The following is a 17,991-nucleotide window of genomic DNA, read 5'->3' as shown; positions in this document are numbered from 1 at the left end:
TATTGGTCTTCTTATGGTTCCCAGGAAAACCTTGGATGATTTTGATTTAAAAGTTTGGATTCTGTCTGTTTAAATGTAGCATAAATAGTAAATCCATTATGGTGGTGATCCTAGTTATGACTAAGGTCTTTTAAAGAACTTAGACATTTACTGTATGAACTATGGACTCGGGGGTAAAATTTCCCTATCTAACAGCTGAAGTTGCTGAACACAAATTACGTATCGGTTAAACAAGGAAAACATTGCAAAATATTGAAAGAGAATATGTCTTTATTTGCATGCTGGTAAATGAAAATTTAGGTTTCACTTCAACTTCATTATGAATAATTCAAGCCCATCACAAGAACGGACATTGAATGAATGAGTTAATTTGAGCTGTTTTGAAAATAAGAATGTTTTCCATAAAGATGACATCAAACTCATCCATTAGCATAAGCTGGTACTTTCTTGTTTGACACTGGTCACAGTATTTAAAAGTAAAAAGAATGTTACTGCACATTCAGAAATCAGATGCACATAAAATTTAAGGTCAGAGTATTAAAGAAATCACAACCAGTGATATTAGGCTTGCATTTTCTTTCTTTTTTTTCTGCTCAGATATGATAACTTTTCTATACATTTTTTTTTCGATTCTAATATTGGTTTTATTTGTTCTCGGAAATTTTGCCAATGGCTTCATAGCATTGGTAAATTTCATTGACTGGGTGAAGAGAAAAAAGATCTCCTCAGCTGACCAAATTCTCACTGCTCTGGCGGTCTCCAGAATTGGTTTGCTCTGGGCATTATTATTAAATTGGTATTTAACTGTGTTGAATCCAGCTTTTTATAGTGTAGAATTAAGAATTACTTCTTATAATGCCTGGGTTGTAACCAACCATTTCAGCATGTGGCTTGCTGCTAGCCTCAGCATATTTTATTTGCTCAAGATTGCCAATTTCTCCAACCTTATTTTTCTTCATTTAAAGAGGAGAGTTAGGAGTGTCATTCTAGTGATACTGTTGGGGACTTTGATATTTTTGGTTTGTCATCTTCTTGTGGCAAACATGGATGAGAGTATGTGGGCAGAAGAATATGAAGGAAACATGACTGGGAAGATGAAATTGAGGAATACAGTACATCTTTCATATTTGACTGTAACTACCCTATGGAGCTTCATACCCTTTACTCTGTCCCTGATATCTTTTCTGATGCTAATCTGTTCTCTGTGTAAACATCTCAAGAAGATGCAGCTCCATGGAGAAGGATCTCAAGATCTCAGCACCAAGGTCCACATAAAAGCTTTGCAAACTCTGATCTCCTTCCTCTTGTTATGTGCCATTTTCTTTCTATTCCTAATCATTTCGGTTTGGATTCCTAGGAGGCTGCAGAATGACCCAGTTGTCATGGTTAGCAAGGCTGTTGGAAACATATATCTTGCATTCGACTCATTCATCCTAATTTGGAGAACCAAGAAGCTAAAACACACCTTTCTTTTGATTTTGTGTCAGATTAGGTGCTGAGTAAAAGACCTGAAACTCTCAACTCTCTAGATTCACAAGTGGGACATTGTGTGTGTATTCTAGGAGAAAACAAACTGATAGTGTCTGGAACATTTTATACTTTTTACTGTTTTTTCTGTAGTGTATGTTTTTGAGTAATTTCTGAAAGTATACGTAGAAAAGTCTTTTACCTAAAGTTAGTCTAAAAGTGTATCTATGTGTGTGCATGTGTATATGAAAGACTTAAAAGACATTGACAATAACATAATGTTAATCATATTTTCACAAGATGCCAAATTATAGAAAATATGGTAAGAAGTTTTTCAGAATCATGAACCCATGTGTATTTCACATATACATTTCATATTATCATGTTTCACTTGAAAAATGTATGATCTTTACTTACAATTGTTAAGAACTGACACATTATCTCAAAACCTTTGCTCTTTTCCACTGATTTTTACCACACATATGTACCACAGTGTGCTTAAACATCGAAATTTTTTGATAGTAAGCACACTCAATTCTAAATCAATAATGAGGTTTCATCTTTGGGGTAGTTTTTATTTCATCATGAATTCTAATTTTATGTTTAGTTTATAGCCAACATAATTATTGTCAGAAAAAGATGCGCAGAATAATATTCAAGGATGACAAATATATTTAGAACACATTTTGTATATGTCTACCATAAACAGTACTGAGGAATAATAGACTTAATACAAATATGTGAACATTTGAGAAAAAAGTCATTTCTATAATAAGGATGAAGAAAGAAACACCATGATGACTTATGTTGTCATAAGTCTCAACATGCAGTTAGAAAAGTCATTTCTTCCAGTTTTTGAGTTAAAGAAAACCTTTTTTGAAGTTGAGATCTGATGTCAAGTATTTCAGGGTTTTTTTTCTAAACCACCTCAGAGTCCCTGAATTGCCAATTATCTCCTCTATCTTCCATACTTGAAATTCTTTTTAAACTTCACATAAAAGAACTTGAGTCTTCCCTACCTTAGAAAAATACTCTATGTAAAAATAGTATAGAAATTATAAAAATCATTCGAATTAAACTTTTTGCAAATGTTAAAATGGCATCTATGAAATCTATGTATTAATGATAGAAAACATCTAAAATATATGTTGTATTATAATCTAGTTGCAAATAATACAATGAGACAGTGTGTTGATATATTCAGTAATAGCAAGTTCTATTATAGGAAGAAAATGTATAACATCATTAAACAATTAAATTCTATAAACTGTATTAATTCTTGGAGTTATGAAATTTTAACAATGTTATCTAAACCTTGGGATAAATCATCTCTACATCTGATTTAGTTATTTGTTTCTTTATCATATATCTTTGCTGGTACAATGTAAGCACCATAAAAGCAGAGATCATATAGATCTTGCTTACTGTTGACTCCCAGGGCCTAAAAGACAACACATAGAATAGGTATTTAAGAATATTTTGATGAACAAGTAAATTGGTGAATAAAGCAGTAAACTAACTATATGGGAGTGGCAAACCAATGAAAATGAAACTTCATCACAAAATCCAAAGTTGCATAAATTTTTATTTTCTGGTTTCAACTTGAGGTTACAGAATTATCTAAGAAGAAGTATTTCTCAGAGCAAAAGTATGGCCATTATACAATTGTAGGGGAAATACCACTATAAGATAGCCCTGATGAAGCCATATTCGATGTGTGATGGGAAGATAATGTGGAACATCAAAATCAGCTTGTACCTATTGTGATACATTTTAAAAAGCACATCAATATAAAAGATTTTGGTATCTTTGCATACAGTTTTTCAGTTGTGAATGATATATTTGTATTGTGATATTTCCAGCTGGTTAGTATATAAACAAAAATGGCATTTCATTAAAAAAAACTGAGTTAGTTACCAACTACCTTACTAAAATGTGACTTTTATGGAATATTTTAAAACCCTTTCTAAATGAACATTTAAATTGCCATATTACAAACCCACAGAAAAATGCATAAATAACAATTATAACACTAAACGAGTATCTTAGCCTTGGATGTCTAGAACTAGAGCCAATGTCTGATGTTAAAGTTATAACATTTATTTGGAAGATAAGTCCAGGGCAGCAATGGCCGGGACATGTGGAAATTGAGGCAAAGCAGATGTGAAACCATGTGTTGTGATGTATGATATGACTCTGCTGATGACCACTTCACAATGAGGTGAGAGAGACAGCATGGTGGTCATCACATGCGTGCACTTGACTCCCAGTACTTTTCCAGAAGGGCTGCAAGGGGAAACCACAGCCGGCATTAGTCCACAGAAGAGGAAGAGAAGAGAAAATGTATCTGCTCAGCTGTCTTCTGTCTTCTATTTCCCATTGGCCAGGGTTTCCCTGAGGCAGAACTACCATCTCTGCTGTTCTGCTTTCCATCATCCAGTCCCTTGGTGGTAGTTATGAAAGCCAAACCTCATGCCCCCAGTGTGGTGTTCCATTCAAGTCCCAAATGGAAGGATGATCTGGATCAAGCAAGGTGCTGACCAAGAAAAGAGAACACAGTCAAGATAATCTGAGGATGGATATGTTTGTGGGCAATACCGTCCACTCCTTGTGCAACTCAGATTGGCTCATGCCTTCCAATCATGGCTGGCTTTATAGGCATATGACTTCACAGTTGCACAGGGTCTTGTGCTTAGAAGCGCTTATGCTTAGAGGGGCTTTATGCTTGGATTAATCTTCTGCACTTGCTGTTTTGTTTTTCAGACAGAAGGTACTCCTCTGCTGGAGAAGGAATAGTCTTCCACTAATTCGCTAGGAGTTTGCTCTCCCCACTCCTATGGGCTTGTGAGAGGCATGCACAGAGTCCTATAATGCCCACTATGCATGCCTGTAGCAACTTTGAATTCTGTTACATCATCTGGCACAATGGCCAAGCAACTTGGGCCAGACTCTATATCTGCTATAGAGCCCGTTTTTGTTTCGGGTTTGACTTGAGACAAGTAGCCTTTGCAAACTCCTTTAGTGAGTCAGAGAAATATCCTTAAATGTGGTATATTTTGAATTCAAAACCCCAATAGGCCCCCATAAAACTGTATTTCCCTTTTAGTGATAGGAAATATATATATATAGGGCAACATGCCATTTACTTTAAAAAGGATGTTTTGACAAAAGGACCAGAAGCACTGGACCCCTATAAACTTCATCTATGTTATAGGTCTTTGAATCTGCTGAAGTTTATGTCTCTTCTTCCAGTATTTTACTTCTGTTCAATGTTATAGTATTTTACTATACTTAAGGAACTTGCCAGTTCCTGCTTATGGGTACCAGTTTATGTAATATTATTAATATATTGAATTAACATGATGTTTTGCAAAATGTCAATTAAACTGAAAGCAGAAGTGACAGCCCTGACAGAAAACAGTGAAGCAGTGTTCTTGTTTTTACCACACCAAAGCAAATTGTTTTGATTTTCCTCCACAATGTGTGTAGATGAAAAAGCATTAGCTAAATCAAAAGCCGCATACAAAGTGCTGGAAACCACATTCTGCTCAGTGAAGATACCACATCCTAGAGCGAATGTGCAAGTGTGACTTAAGTTTATGCTAATGTGCATTCATCCTATAATCCATCTGGTTTTGACAGAGGCCAGTTAGGTTAACTGAATAAAGATATAAAATGGACGACCGCCCCCTGGAACTTTTGAGGTTTTTGTTGTGGCAGCGACCAATTCTATTTCCTGGAGAATGCAGTTATTATGTTTTATTCATTTTATTGCCAGGAAAGTAGAATTTCAGAAGCCTCCCCTTGGTCCTGCTTACAATAATGTCCCTTGGTATACAGGTCAGGAAGCAATGTAAGAGTCCTGACAGCTGTTGAACCTGTCAACTTCAATTACACTTTCAGGAAGGGGTAACTACGATAAACTCATTAGATCCCCTTTGGGTTGGACATGGGCCAAAGCTCTATGTACCATCTGATCTTCAAAAACTCATACTCCAGTCCTATTGAGGCAGCTCATACCTGTAATCCTAATAATTTAGGAGGCCTAAGTGGGAGGATCACTTTAGGCTGAGAGTTTCAGATCAGCCTTGGCAACATAGTAAGAATCTGTAAAAAGAAAAAAAAATTAGTTGTTTGTGATAGTGTGTGCCTGTAGTTACAGCTACCCAGAAGACTCAGGCAGGAGGATTGCTTTAGCCCAGGAATTGGAGTTTGCAGTGAGCTATGATCGTGTCATTTCACTCCAGCCTGGGCAATCAAGCAAGAACTTGTCTCTAAAAAGAAACAAACAAAAACAACAAACAAAAGCCCAAAAAGGGCCTGGTGCGGTGGCTCACGCCTGTAATCCCAGCACTTTGGGTGGCTGAGTGGTTGGATCACTTGAGGTCAGGAGTTCGAGATCAGCCTGGCCAACATGGTGAAACCCCACCTCTACTAAAAATACAAAAATTAGCCAGGTGTGGTGGTGTTGCACCTGTAATCCAAGCCACTTGGGAGGCTGAGGCATGAGAATCACTTGAACCCGGGAGGCAGAGGTTGCAGTGAGCTGAGATCACACCACAGAACTCCAGCCTGGGCGACAGAGCGAGTCTCCACCTCAAAAAAAAAAAAGAAAAAAAAAATCCAGAAGTAAAAATTTTCCACCATATCCCATGGACCACTGTGTCTTTTGGGGTACCCAGATATTAGTGTTAGTTCAGGCTCCAAACTTAAAAGTCTCAGATAATATGGACGTGTGTTCTGTTCTCTGAGGACTGTTTTCTGGGGAATAGCTACAGGTCTTTGAGAAAGCAACATATGATACATCCTGAGTGTTCTTGCAGTGCATTTTCAATGTCCATCATCAAGAGGACTTAAGATTCCCTTCAATCATTGAATTCTGCTTCTCTGAATTGGCTCAGTCCTGAGAACTGGCTGAGGGTTTTCGATTTTCAATGTTAAAGGCTGACCTCAGGAATCAGCTTTTTCAACTCTTTCCCCCTCTTGGTTTATAATTATTTAGCAAAGTATGAAACCTCTTCAACTATTGGCCTATCAACCCATTTCAATAAGGCTGTTGTCACCACTTCATTGAATCTGACATTTGGAAGATCACCAGTGAGTCTGTGTTGCCAATGGTCGGTCTTTGTGTTGCCAATGGTCGGTCTTCGTGTTGCATGCTCTGTGAGCAGTACTGAATATAGTTTATTTGCATTCCAGGATGCTGCCCTCTCCTGATTTTTTCCTTATTCACTGGGCACCACTTCTCAGTCTCCTTTGCTAGTTCTGTCTTGTCTCTAAATTGAAAATATCACACTGCCCAAGGTCTCAGTTCTTCAACCTTTAATCAATCGGGCTTGTTTTGTTGGTGATCTCATGGAGTCTCCTTACTGATAATGTAGCCAAATGGTTCAATAGAGAGGAATAAGGCTGATTATTCATATGTATTTATTATTATTTACGTACATCTATTTACATATTTCTCATTATATAAAGCTTTTTTCTTCAAATGTCAGTTACATTTAAAAGTAACATGACCAAAAATCTAGGGAGAATGTGGGAGGATCCATAATGTTTTCACTTGAGTTTCTGCCTATTCAGAGTGATAGTGACTCAGTATCTAATTTAGTTTTATTTAAAATAGCAATGTAAATATTGATAGATTGATAGGCAGGGGATAATCATTATGGACATAATGATCTAAGTGAAGAAATACATAGTTAGAATTATGATTGATTAACCCATTTTTTATTTCTTGCATTTGGTACAGTCAGTGTCTCAGTATGGCAGTAATCATAGTTCTTAAGTTTTTGCTCCATGATCAATGAATTATGAGTTAATTTTTGTGTGTGGTATAAAATAAGGGTCTAAATTTATGTTTTTTCTTTCTCTTTTGGCTCTTACTTTTTAGGTAAGTTCATCTGGTCATGGCCTTACTTTCTGTGTGCTGATGATGTGAACATTTAATCCTTCAGCTCAGAACCCAACCCTGGTTTCCAGAATCCTTTCTCTAATAGCATATTTGACATCTTCATTTGGATGTCTGACAAGAACTTAGAACTAAGTTGTCTAAACCAAATTACTCATCTTTCCTTCCATCCCCAAATCTCTTTCTCCTACAGTCTTTCCTTTTGTTAATGAACACTTCAGACTTTCAGATACTTAGACAAAAAACATAGAGTCAACGTTTTCTCTCCTTCACATCTCATCTCAGCAAATTTTATAGACTCTGCCTTCAAAAATATACAGAATCCAATCCCTTGTCATCACTTCTGCCATACTCATCTAAATTTCTGCATTTCTTGCCAAGATAATTGCTATCAACTCCTAATAATTTTTTCTAGTTCCACACATTCCCCTGATGTATTCTCAATGTAGCAGCCAGAGAGAGCCTGCAAAAGTGCAAATTTGATCATGCTGTTCTTCTGCTCCAGATTTTTCAGTGGCTTCTCAACTCATTCAGAGTAAGGCCAAAATCCTTACGAAGTCCTATAATCATTTGAATGATCTGATTTGGTCTGCCTGTCTGTCCTAAAACACCTGGCTCATCCCATGCTAGCAACATTGGCCTTTGTGTCACTTCTTGAATATGCCAAGCATTGCCTCAGGGACTTCATACTTGTGTCCTTTCTTCTTGGAATGCTCTTTCTCAGATATCAACACTAAACACTACCACTCCTCAAAAAAATCACTAAATCACTAAATCAATCCTGCCTTATTTAAAGAGAAATCTCACTTCTCTCTGCAGTTTTTAATTTTTTTTAGATTTTATTTTAGTTTCAGAGTTATATGTGCAGGTTTGTTATATAAGTAAATTGCATGGCATGGGAACTTGATGTATAGATTATTTCATCACTTGGGTGATAAGCAGAGTACCTGATAGGTAACTTTTTGATCCTCACCCCCCTCCTGCCCTCCGTCTTCATGTGGGCCCTGGTGTCTGTAGTTCCCTTCTTTGTGTCCATATGTATTTAATGTTTAGCTCCCACTTGTAAGTGAGAACATGTGGTACTTGCTTTGCTGTTTCTGTTTTACATTCCCACCAGCAGTATAAAAGCATTCCCTTTCATCACAACCTTGACAGAGTCTGTTTTTTTTGTTTGTTTGTTTGTTTTGTAATAGGCATTCTGAGGGGTGTGAGAGGTTATCTCATTGTGGTTTTGATTTCCATTTCTTTAATGATTCATTCATATTGAGCATTTTTTCATATGCTTGTTGGCTGTGTGTATGTCTTCACTTGAAAATTGTCTATGCCTTTTATTCATTTTTAAACGGAGGTGTTTGTTTTTTGCTCACAAAATCAAGTTCCTTATAGATTCTGAATAGGACTTTGTCAGATGCATAGTTAGCAAAATATTTTCTCCCATTCTGCAGGTTGTCTGTTTACTCTGTTGATAATTTCTTTTCTTGTGCAGAAGCTCTTTAATTTAATTAAGTTTCATTTATCAATTTCTGTTTTTGTTGCAATTGCTTTTGGCACCTTTGTCATGAACTCTTTGCCAGGTCCTATGTCCAGAAAGGTATTTCCTAGGTTATTTTTCTTTTTACAGTTTTAGGTTTTACATTTTAGTATTTAATCCAACTTGCTTTGATTTTTGTATATGTATAAGGAAAGTATCCAGTTTGAATCTTCTGCATGTGACTAGCCAGTTATCTCAGCATTATTTGTTGAATAGGGGGTCTCTCCCCATTGCTTGTTTTTCTTAACTTTGTTGAAGATCAGATGGCTGTAGGTGGGTGGCATTATTTCTGGGCTCTCTATTCCATTTCCTTGGTCTATGTGCCTGTTTTTGTACCATTGCCATGCTGTTTTGGTTACTGTTGCCTTGTAGTGTGGTTCAAAGTTAGGTAATGTGCCTCCAGCTTTGTTCTTTTTCCTTGGGATTACCATGGCTATTTGGGGTCTTTTTTTTTTTTTTTATTCCATATGAACTTTAAAATAGTTTTTTTCTACTTTGGTGAAGAATGTCACTGGTAGTTTGTCAGAAATAGCATTGAATCTGTAAATTGCTTTAGGCAGCATGGGCATTTTAGCAGTATTGATTCTTTCTATCCGTGAGCCCGGAATCTTTTTCCACTTGTCTGTGTCATATTTGATTTCTGTGAGCAATGTTTTGTAATACTCTTTGTAGAGATATTTCACCTCCCTGGTCAGCTGTATTCCTCTATATATTGTATTCCTTTGCTGCTATTGTGAAAGGGATTGCTTTCTTTATTTGTCTCTGTTTGGATGTTGTTGATATATAGAAATGTTACTAATTTTTGTATCCTGAGAATTTGCTGAATTTGTTTGTAAGATCAAGGAGATTTTGGGCAAATACTGTTGGGATTTCTAGGTATAGGATTATATTGTCTGCAAACAGGGATAGTTTGACTTCTTCTCTTCCTATTTAGATGACTTTTATTTCTTTCTGTTGCCTGATTGCTTTGGCCAGGACTTCCAGTAATTGATTAAGAGTGGTGAGAGAAGATATCCTTGTCTTGTTCCTATCTTCCAGGGGAATACTTCCAGTTTTGCTCATTCGGTATGATGTGGCTTTGTTTGTCATAGGTGGTGCTTATTATTGTGAAGTATATACCTTCAATTCCTAGTTTGTTGAGAGTTTTTAATGTGAAGAGATGTTGAATTTATTGAAAGCCTTTTCTGCATCTATTGAGATGATAATGTGATTTTTGTTAATTAGTTCTGCTTATGTGATGAATCACACTTATTGATCTGCATATGCTGAAACAACCTTGTATGTTAGTGATAAAGCCTACTTGATTATGGTGGATTAGCTTTTTGATGTGCTGCTGGATTCAGTTTGCTAGTATTTTTTGAGTACTTTTTCATCTGTGTTTATTAAGGATATTGGTCTGAGGTTTTCTTTTTTTTGTTGTGTGTCTGAAAAGTTTAGGTATTAGGGTGCTGCTGGCTTTATAGAATGAGTTATGGAGGAGTCCCTTTTCCTCAGTTTCTTAGAATAGGTTCTGTATAAATCATACCAGTGCTTTGTTATACATTTGATAGAATTCAGCTGTGAATCTGTCTGGTCCTGGGCTTTTTTTGGTTAGCAGGCGTCTTATTACTGATTCAATTTTGGAACTCATCATCAGTTTATTTAGGGATGCAATTTCTTCCTAGTTCAGTCTTGGAGGTTGTATATGCCCAGGAATTTATGCATTTCTTCTAGGTTTTCTAGCTTGTATGCATAGAGGTGTTGATAGTAGTTTGTGAAGGTTGTTAGCATTTCAGTGGGGTCAGTGGTAATGTCCCCTTTGTCATTTCTGAAAGTGTTCATTTGTATATTCTCTCTTTTTTCTTTATCATTGTGGCTAGTGTTCTATCTATCTTAATTAAAAAAAAAAAAACTCCTCAGCCCACTGATCTTTTGTATGATTTTATGCATTGCAATTTCCTTCACTTCAGCTCTGATGTTGGTTATTCCTTGTCTTCTGTTAGCTTTGGCATTGCTTTGCTCATGGTTGTCTAGGTCTTTTTGTTGGGATGTTAGGTTGTTAATTTGAGATCTTTCTAACTTTTCAATGTGGGCATATAGTGCTACAAACTTTCCTCTTAACACTGCCTTAGCTGTATCCCAGAAATTCTGGTATGTTGTATCTTTTTTCTCATTAGTTTCAAAGAATTTCTTGGTTTCTGCCTTAATTTCATATGTACCCAAAATTTGTTCAGGAGAGGGTTGTTTAATTTCCATGTAATTATATGGTTTTAAGCTATTGTCTTAGTATTTACTTACATTTTTATAGGGCTGTGGTCCAAGAGCGTGACTGGTATATTTTTTGTTGTTTTGTATTTGCTAGGAATTGTTTTATGTTAGATCGTGTGGTTCATTTTAGATTACATGCCATGTGCAGATGAGAAGAATGTGTGTTCTGTTCTTTTGGGGTGAACTGTTCTGTGGTGGTCTATTAGGTTCATTTGGTCAAGTGTTTAGTTCAGATTCTGAGTACCTTTGTCAGTTTTCTGTCTTGATCATCTGTCTAATGCTGTCTGTGGGGTGTTGAATTCTCCCACTAGTGTTGTGTGTTTATCTAAGTCTTTTCATAGGTCTCTAAGAACTTGCATTATGAATATGGGTGTTCCTATGTTGGCTGCATATATATTCAGAATAGTTAGGTCTTCTGGTGAATTGAGTCTTTTACTTTACATAATGCCCTTCCTTGTCTTTTTTGATCTTTGTTGATTTAAAGACTTTTTTTTTATGCAATTAGAATAGTAACTCTGGTTTTTTTTTTCTGTTTTTTATTTGCTTGGTAGATTTTTCTTCATTCCTTTACTTCGAGCCTATGCATATCATTACACGTGAGATGGGTCTCTTAAGGACAGCATACCATTAGGCTATGCTTTTTTATCCAACTTGCCACTCTTTGCTTTTTAACTGGGGCAATTAGCCTTTTTACATTCGAGGTTAGTGTTGATATGTGAAGATTTGATTGTTTCATCATGTTGTTAGCTGGTTATTATGCAGATTGGGTTGTGTGGTTACTTTATAGTGTTACTGGTCTATGTACTTAAGTGTATTTGTGTTGTCAGTAAAGATCTTTTCTTTCCATGTTTAGTACTCCCTTCAGGACCCCTTGTGAGGCACGGCTGGTGGTAATGAAATCCCTTAGCATTTGCTTGTCTGAAAAGATCTTATTTCCCCTTCACTTATGAAGCTTAGTTTGGGTGGATACGAAATTCTTGATTAAAAATTCTTTTTAAAAAACAAAACTGCTGAATGTAAGCCCCCATTCTCTTTCTGTTTGTAGGGCTTCTACTAAAAGGTCCATTGTTAGCCTGATGGGGTTCCCTTTGTAGGTGATCTGTCCTTTCTCTTCCAGTTGCCTTTAGCATTTTTTCTTTTATTTTGAGCTTGGAGAAGCTGATGACTATGTGCCTTGGGGATGGTCTTCTTGTGAGTTTTTAGTTCAGTCAGATCAGTTTGGTTCCTTCGTTGATTCTTTCCCCAGCTTGCTCAATTATGCCGTGAATACTTTCCATTGTGTTCTGAAATTCTTGATGTTAGTTTTTCAGTTCTGTCAGAACACTTTTTTTTTTTTTAAAATAACCATTTTGTATTTCAACTTCTGCATCATTTTATTGCATTCCTTAGAAACTTTGGATTTGGTTTTTACTTTCTCCTGAATCTCATTGATCTTCATTCCCATCCATATTCTGAATTCTATTTCTGTCATTTCTGACTTTTCAGCCTGGTCAAGAACCATTGCTGCTGAACTAGTGTGGTTGTTTGGAGTTAAGAAGACATTCTCTGGCTTTTCGTGTTGCCAGAGTTCTTGTGCTAATTCTTTCTCATCTGTGTGGGCTGATGTTCCTTGAATCTTTGAAATTGCTGTACTTTGGATGGGTTCTTTTTTTTTCTTTTATCTTCTTTGATACCCTTGGGGGTTTGATTTCGGAATAAGGTGGGTTTCATTTACTAGCTTTGTTTATGGTAGATTTTGGGGGTGCCAAGGATCAGCTCAGCACTCCCGTGCTGAATGCTCTAACTCTGGGAGGCTAGTATTGGGCCCCTGGCTTTGCTCTCTTTCCCCTCAAGGTTGGGAATCTGCTATGCTGGAAGGGCTATTGTGTTCCTGGATTGCTGGTTACGATACTCTGAAGGATGGTGCCAGCCTAAGCACTTTGTTGGGCAGCGGCATTGTGGCTCATCCTTGTTCACACATGCCAGCAGCATCAGTAGTGTGGCAGAGTACACACTCGTAGACCGGGGTGGGGTGCAGGTGGATCCAAGGCTGCTAGCCTCTATATGGACATTGGCAGTAGCCTAAATTCATCTTTATGCATGAGAATATTCATTTTGTCTAGCATCATTTATTGATAAAAATGATTCTTATTTAATTGAAATGGTATGGTTTTTGAAATTAGCTGATAATAAATGTTGTTACTAATTTGTGGACTCTTAATTGTGTTTCATTATTCTTGTCTATAGTATTAAAAATGCCAGTGTCCTGATGATTAGTCCAGCTTTTAGCAAACTTTGAAATGAGAAACTGTAATCCCCCTTTTTGTTCTTTTTAAATTATTTCTCTAGGTGCTCTTGTCACTTGGCATTTCCAGATACATTTTAGGAGTAGTTTTTTATTGTCTACCAAAAAAGCCCGCCAAAATTTGATAGAGATTGCATTAAATATATAAGTTGACTCTTCACCTATACAGACTCTCCTTGTGCTGGATTTTAGTTTAGCTGGCCCTCCTTGTTTGCACAGCTCTCCGATGAACTGAAAATATAATTTTGGCCTTTTATTTATCTTATCCTAGCTGTTGCAGAAGAATATTTTGCCTGCTTGAACCTGCTGTATCTACTCAAGAGTGGAAGTTTTCACAGGTAACTTCTACATATCAAGTAACACAGGATCAAATGAAAAACTAGCAACACTTGGTTTCTGCCTGTATCAGACAGGTGAAATTGAAAGCAGCTATACAAATAGTGTACTAACTCCTCATAAAGCCTACTCAAGGAGGGTATTGTTATTGTGTGCATTTTACAGATGGCTATCCTAAGGCTGATAATAGTTGTAAAATATAGTCTAAGTTCATATCTATATGAAACAGAGTATCTGGGTTTCTGTCCTGGCCATCAGACTTGAAGATCATTTCTTAGAAACAATTATATTATCAAAACTGAAAAGAAATACAATCCAAGTTTGGAGTCTTATTTTAGCATCTATTAATCTTAAGCCATTGAGTAATCAAAAATAAATTAAAAAGAAAAAATATATTCAAATATCACATGTAGAGAAGTCTAGTTTCTTCAGTGGAAAACATGTTTTTTAAGTGCTCAAGGAATATTTACAAAATTGCTTAATATTTTTAATTAAATAATTAATATTTAAAGACTTAATAGACCCAAAAGGATAACTTACTTATAGACCTAAGCATGAGAGATCAGTTTGATAAATATTAAAAATGGGCTAAAAAGCATGAGTGGGAAAATAGGGACTTTTCAACCTACATGACCTCCCTGAAATTTATTTTTCATTTTGAAAATTATAGGACAATAATTCCTCCCATCCATGTGGTGTGTGTGGGGTGGGGGGGCGGTGGTGGTGCTTTGTACGTGTTAATTGGCTTGTTAACAATAAGGTTATACAGAGGTATTAGCAGCAACCAGATTTTAAAGAGTACTGGCCTTCCTGGGGTTCCCAGAAAAATCTTGAATGCATTTGATAGGAAAAGTTGGATTCTGTCTACATAAATCTGGTACTGAGGAAAACAAATTCACTTTGGCCATGATTCTAGTTACGACCAAACTCCCTTCAAAAATGTAGATATCCAATATATAATCTATGTATTGGGTTTTAAAATTTTCCTAACAACTGATGTTGCTGAACAAAAATTATGGAGAAGTTAAAGAGGGAAAAAATTGCAAAACAATGAAAGAGAATATGTCTTCATTTGCATGCTTGCAAATGAGAAATCAGCTTTTACTTCAACATCATTATGAAAAATTTTATTCAAATTTTTTCAAAAGAAAAAATAGAAAGAACAGTGTATGAAGAGTAGTTAACTTGAGCTGTTCTGAGAATAACATGTTTTCCATAAAGACAGCATTGAACTCATCTATAAGCATGTGCTGGTGCTTTCCTGCTTGACATTGGTCACGCAACTGAATTTAAAAGCATCAAAAATATTAGTGCACATTCAGAATTCAGGTACACATAGAGTTTAAGGTCAGGACCTTAAGGGGGATCATGACCAGTGATATTAGACTTGCCTTTTTTTAAGGTGTGTTTGTTCAGTTCATGGGAAGTTTACTACCAATCATTTTTTTCCATACTAGTAATGGTAGAATTTGTATTTTCCCATGATACCTATATTAAATGTATAAACATTTTTATATTTCAACACTTTGTATGAGTCCTTTCAGGGCCTGTTAAACACTCCAAATTTCCCTTGCAATATGCCAGTAACTAATCATATTTTCTCAAAATGATTTGACATAATGTTTGACTGAAGGAATATCTCTGGTATAATTATATTTGCTGATATCAAATGAGAATTTGAAACTTCATGAAAAATGATTAGAAAATTTAATAATAGAATACGAATAAGTGCATAAAATATACAATTCATTCTTGAGAAATGTGTATAAAATCACAATCATAGAATGATAAAAGAGTAATATGTAATTTTTGAACTAAAGTTACATTTTAAAATTGAATAGTAAAAGAATTATAAAATGTTAAGTTTAATAATTTTTATGTAAATATAAAAGTGTGAAAATTATTCTGATATTACTAATTTTGAAAAGAACAAGAAGTAATGAGAATTTTCAAACACTGCTCCTAGAAGTATAAACTGATATAATTCTTTGGCTTAGTATGGCATTATCTGATGAAGATGAAGGAGCACATCTTAAGACTCAGTACAGGTACTCTTACCAGAAAATGTATACACACACATGAATATCACTGTGTTTTCACAGCTAAAGTTGAGAAGTTTCTCAAATGTCCATCAGTGATAAAATAGATAAATAAATTATGGCATACCTATATAATAGTAGATTACTATACAGTAATCAAAATGAACCAACTAGAGAGACATGTTTACAAAAAATGTATATAACAAAGAAAATAAACAAATTTGAGTTGATTAGATAATACAAATGTAAGAGGATCTATCAATAGTGAAAAACATTCATTTTAATTCCATTTATATAAAGTTTTCAAAAATATATCTTTAATACATTGCAATTTATTACATTGGTGACAAAACTCTAAAGTGAAACATATGAGTGACTATTACAACAATATGGATAGTAGGGAGGAGGAAAACAAGAGGAGAATGGGATCAACAGAAGGCATATATGGGGAGTGTCTGGATGGCTGGAAAATTCTATTTTTTGACCAAGATGTGGTAAACACGGGGAGTAAAGTTATAATTTTTTCTCTTACTGTGCTTTTAGGTTTTGTTGCTTTCTGTCTGTATGCTATGTTCCACAATAATAAAAATATTTAAAAGGCAAAAAAAGTAAAATAATGAATATAAAATTACACTGAAACTACATATTCTCATAGATAGAATTGTAATTATTAGAGTTTTTGCTGAATAAAGTCAAATAGACTATTATAGTAGTTATAAACGCAAGTTAAAATTTTAGGGCCGGGCAAAGTGGCTCACGCCTGTAATCCCAGCACTTTGGGTGGCTGAGGCGGGTGGATCACCTGAGGTCAGGTGTTCAAGACCAGCCTGGCCAACATGGTGAAAGCCCGTATCTTCTAGAAAATACAAAAAATTAGCTGGTTGTGGTGGCGGGCTCCTGTAATCCCAACTACTAGGGAGGCTGAGGCAGGAGAATCGCTTCAACCTGGGAGGCGGAGGTTGTAGTGGGCTGAGATTGTGCCATTGCACTCCAGCCTGGGCAACAAGAATGAAACTCCATCTCAAAAACAAAAAAACTTTTCTTTAATTTTAAAAATAATATATAAGCAAGAACTATACTATAAATTCAAATTCTTAATGCTAATCTTAATTTGAAACATCAAATTTTGAATATTGATACATTTCTGGACACCTTTTGTTCTTATTTCCAATTTATTTACAATGCACAAAGTGACGGAAATTACTGAATTTTCAATAAATTATAGTACTGTAGATTTTAAATTATATGGACGATTATCCCTAAATTTATCCTTAAATAAAATAATTTCAGTCATATTGTTACCATTCAAAAATCACAGTATGTGCACACATATGTGTTGGAAAAAATATTTTGTTGCTATAATTTTTTGGCTCTCTATTAGAGAAAAAACCAGAAAGTTAAATGTGTTAAAGTGTAAAACTTATTTAGTATAATCTTTGGGTATGTTTTTGTATGTGTAGTGCTGCATTGCTTGCTATAATAAAATACTCCAAGGGACCAGGTGCGGTGTCTCACGTCTGTAATCCCAACACTTTGGGAGGCCGAGACAGGCAGATCACCTGAGGTCAGGAGTTCAAGACTAGCCAGGCCAACATGGCAAAACCCCATCTCTGCTAAAAAACACAAAAATTAGCCGGGTGTGGTGGTGGATGCCTTTAATCCCAGCTACTCAGGAGGCTGATGCAAGGAGAATTGCTTGAACCTGGGAGTTGGAGGTTGCAGTGAGCCGAGATTGTACCATGGCACTCTAGCCTGGGCAACAGAGTGAGACTCCATCTCAAAATAAAATAAAATAAAATACTCCATATTTCATCACAGTAGCTGAGAATGTAAATAACCATTTGAAAGAATTTGGCTTGCTAATGATGCTATTGATACATATGATAAATTTTATGAACTGTATAATTGCACAGAGTATTTGTACATGTTCATATGAAAATGCAAAAAAACAAAAAACCAAAAAAACCAAACAGCAGATGCTATTTGATGGAAGTCATGTTTGCCATGATTTTTAGAATTTAATAAAAGAAAAAAAATAGCTAGCAAACTTTTGGAAATATGTTGGTTTAAAGTTGTCATTGACGAAATACTATGTGAAGGTGATAGGAGCAGGAGGCTGAGAAATTCTAGACAGAAAAGGGCAGGTCCTCAGCTAAAGCCCCACTCTCAAGCCAAATAG

The 17,991-nt window shown here is 35.7% G+C and overlaps 2 protein-coding genes and 1 pseudogene across 7 annotated transcripts in view; all 3 read left to right on the top strand.

Moving 5' to 3' along the window:
* The window catches only part of LOC129525947 (taste receptor type 2 member 30-like), a 189,504-nt pseudogene that overhangs the window by 47,377 nt on the left and 124,136 nt on the right, over positions 1 to 17,991 (top strand).
* The window catches only part of PRH1 (proline rich protein HaeIII subfamily 1), a 264,900-nt gene that overhangs the window by 123,846 nt on the left and 123,063 nt on the right, over positions 1 to 17,991 (top strand). For 4 of the 6 annotated variants that reach the window (XM_063694582.1, XM_055358682.2, XM_063694583.1 and 1 more), the window contains one exon: positions 13,709 to 13,775. The exons of the other annotated variants lie outside the window; for them this stretch is intronic. In XM_063694582.1, coding sequence (XP_063550652.1) covers positions 13,709 to 13,775 — 67 coding nt within the window. The remainder of the gene's footprint in view (positions 1 to 13,708; positions 13,776 to 17,991) is intronic. 6 annotated transcript variants of the gene reach the window in all.
* TAS2R50 (taste 2 receptor member 50) lies at positions 527 to 13,699 on the top strand. The gene has a single exon (XM_055358680.2). It carries the CDS (start codon positions 600 to 602, stop codon positions 1,497 to 1,499), a length of 900 nt encoding a protein of 299 aa, XP_055214655.1. The 5' UTR covers positions 527 to 599; the 3' UTR covers positions 1,500 to 13,699.

The sequence above is a fragment of the Gorilla gorilla genome, chromosome 10, assembly GCF_029281585.2.
Source record: "Gorilla gorilla gorilla isolate KB3781 chromosome 10, NHGRI_mGorGor1-v2.1_pri, whole genome shotgun sequence".
Classification (NCBI taxonomy): domain Eukaryota; kingdom Metazoa; phylum Chordata; class Mammalia; order Primates; family Hominidae; genus Gorilla; species Gorilla gorilla.
This window is presented reverse-complemented; position numbering and strand designations above follow the sequence as displayed.

What these genes read in the sequence shown, in the direction of transcription:
- TAS2R50 (XM_055358680.2), top strand. Translation starts at nt 600, where the DNA reads ATGATAACTTTTCTATACATTTTTTTTTCGATTCTAATATTGGTTTTA.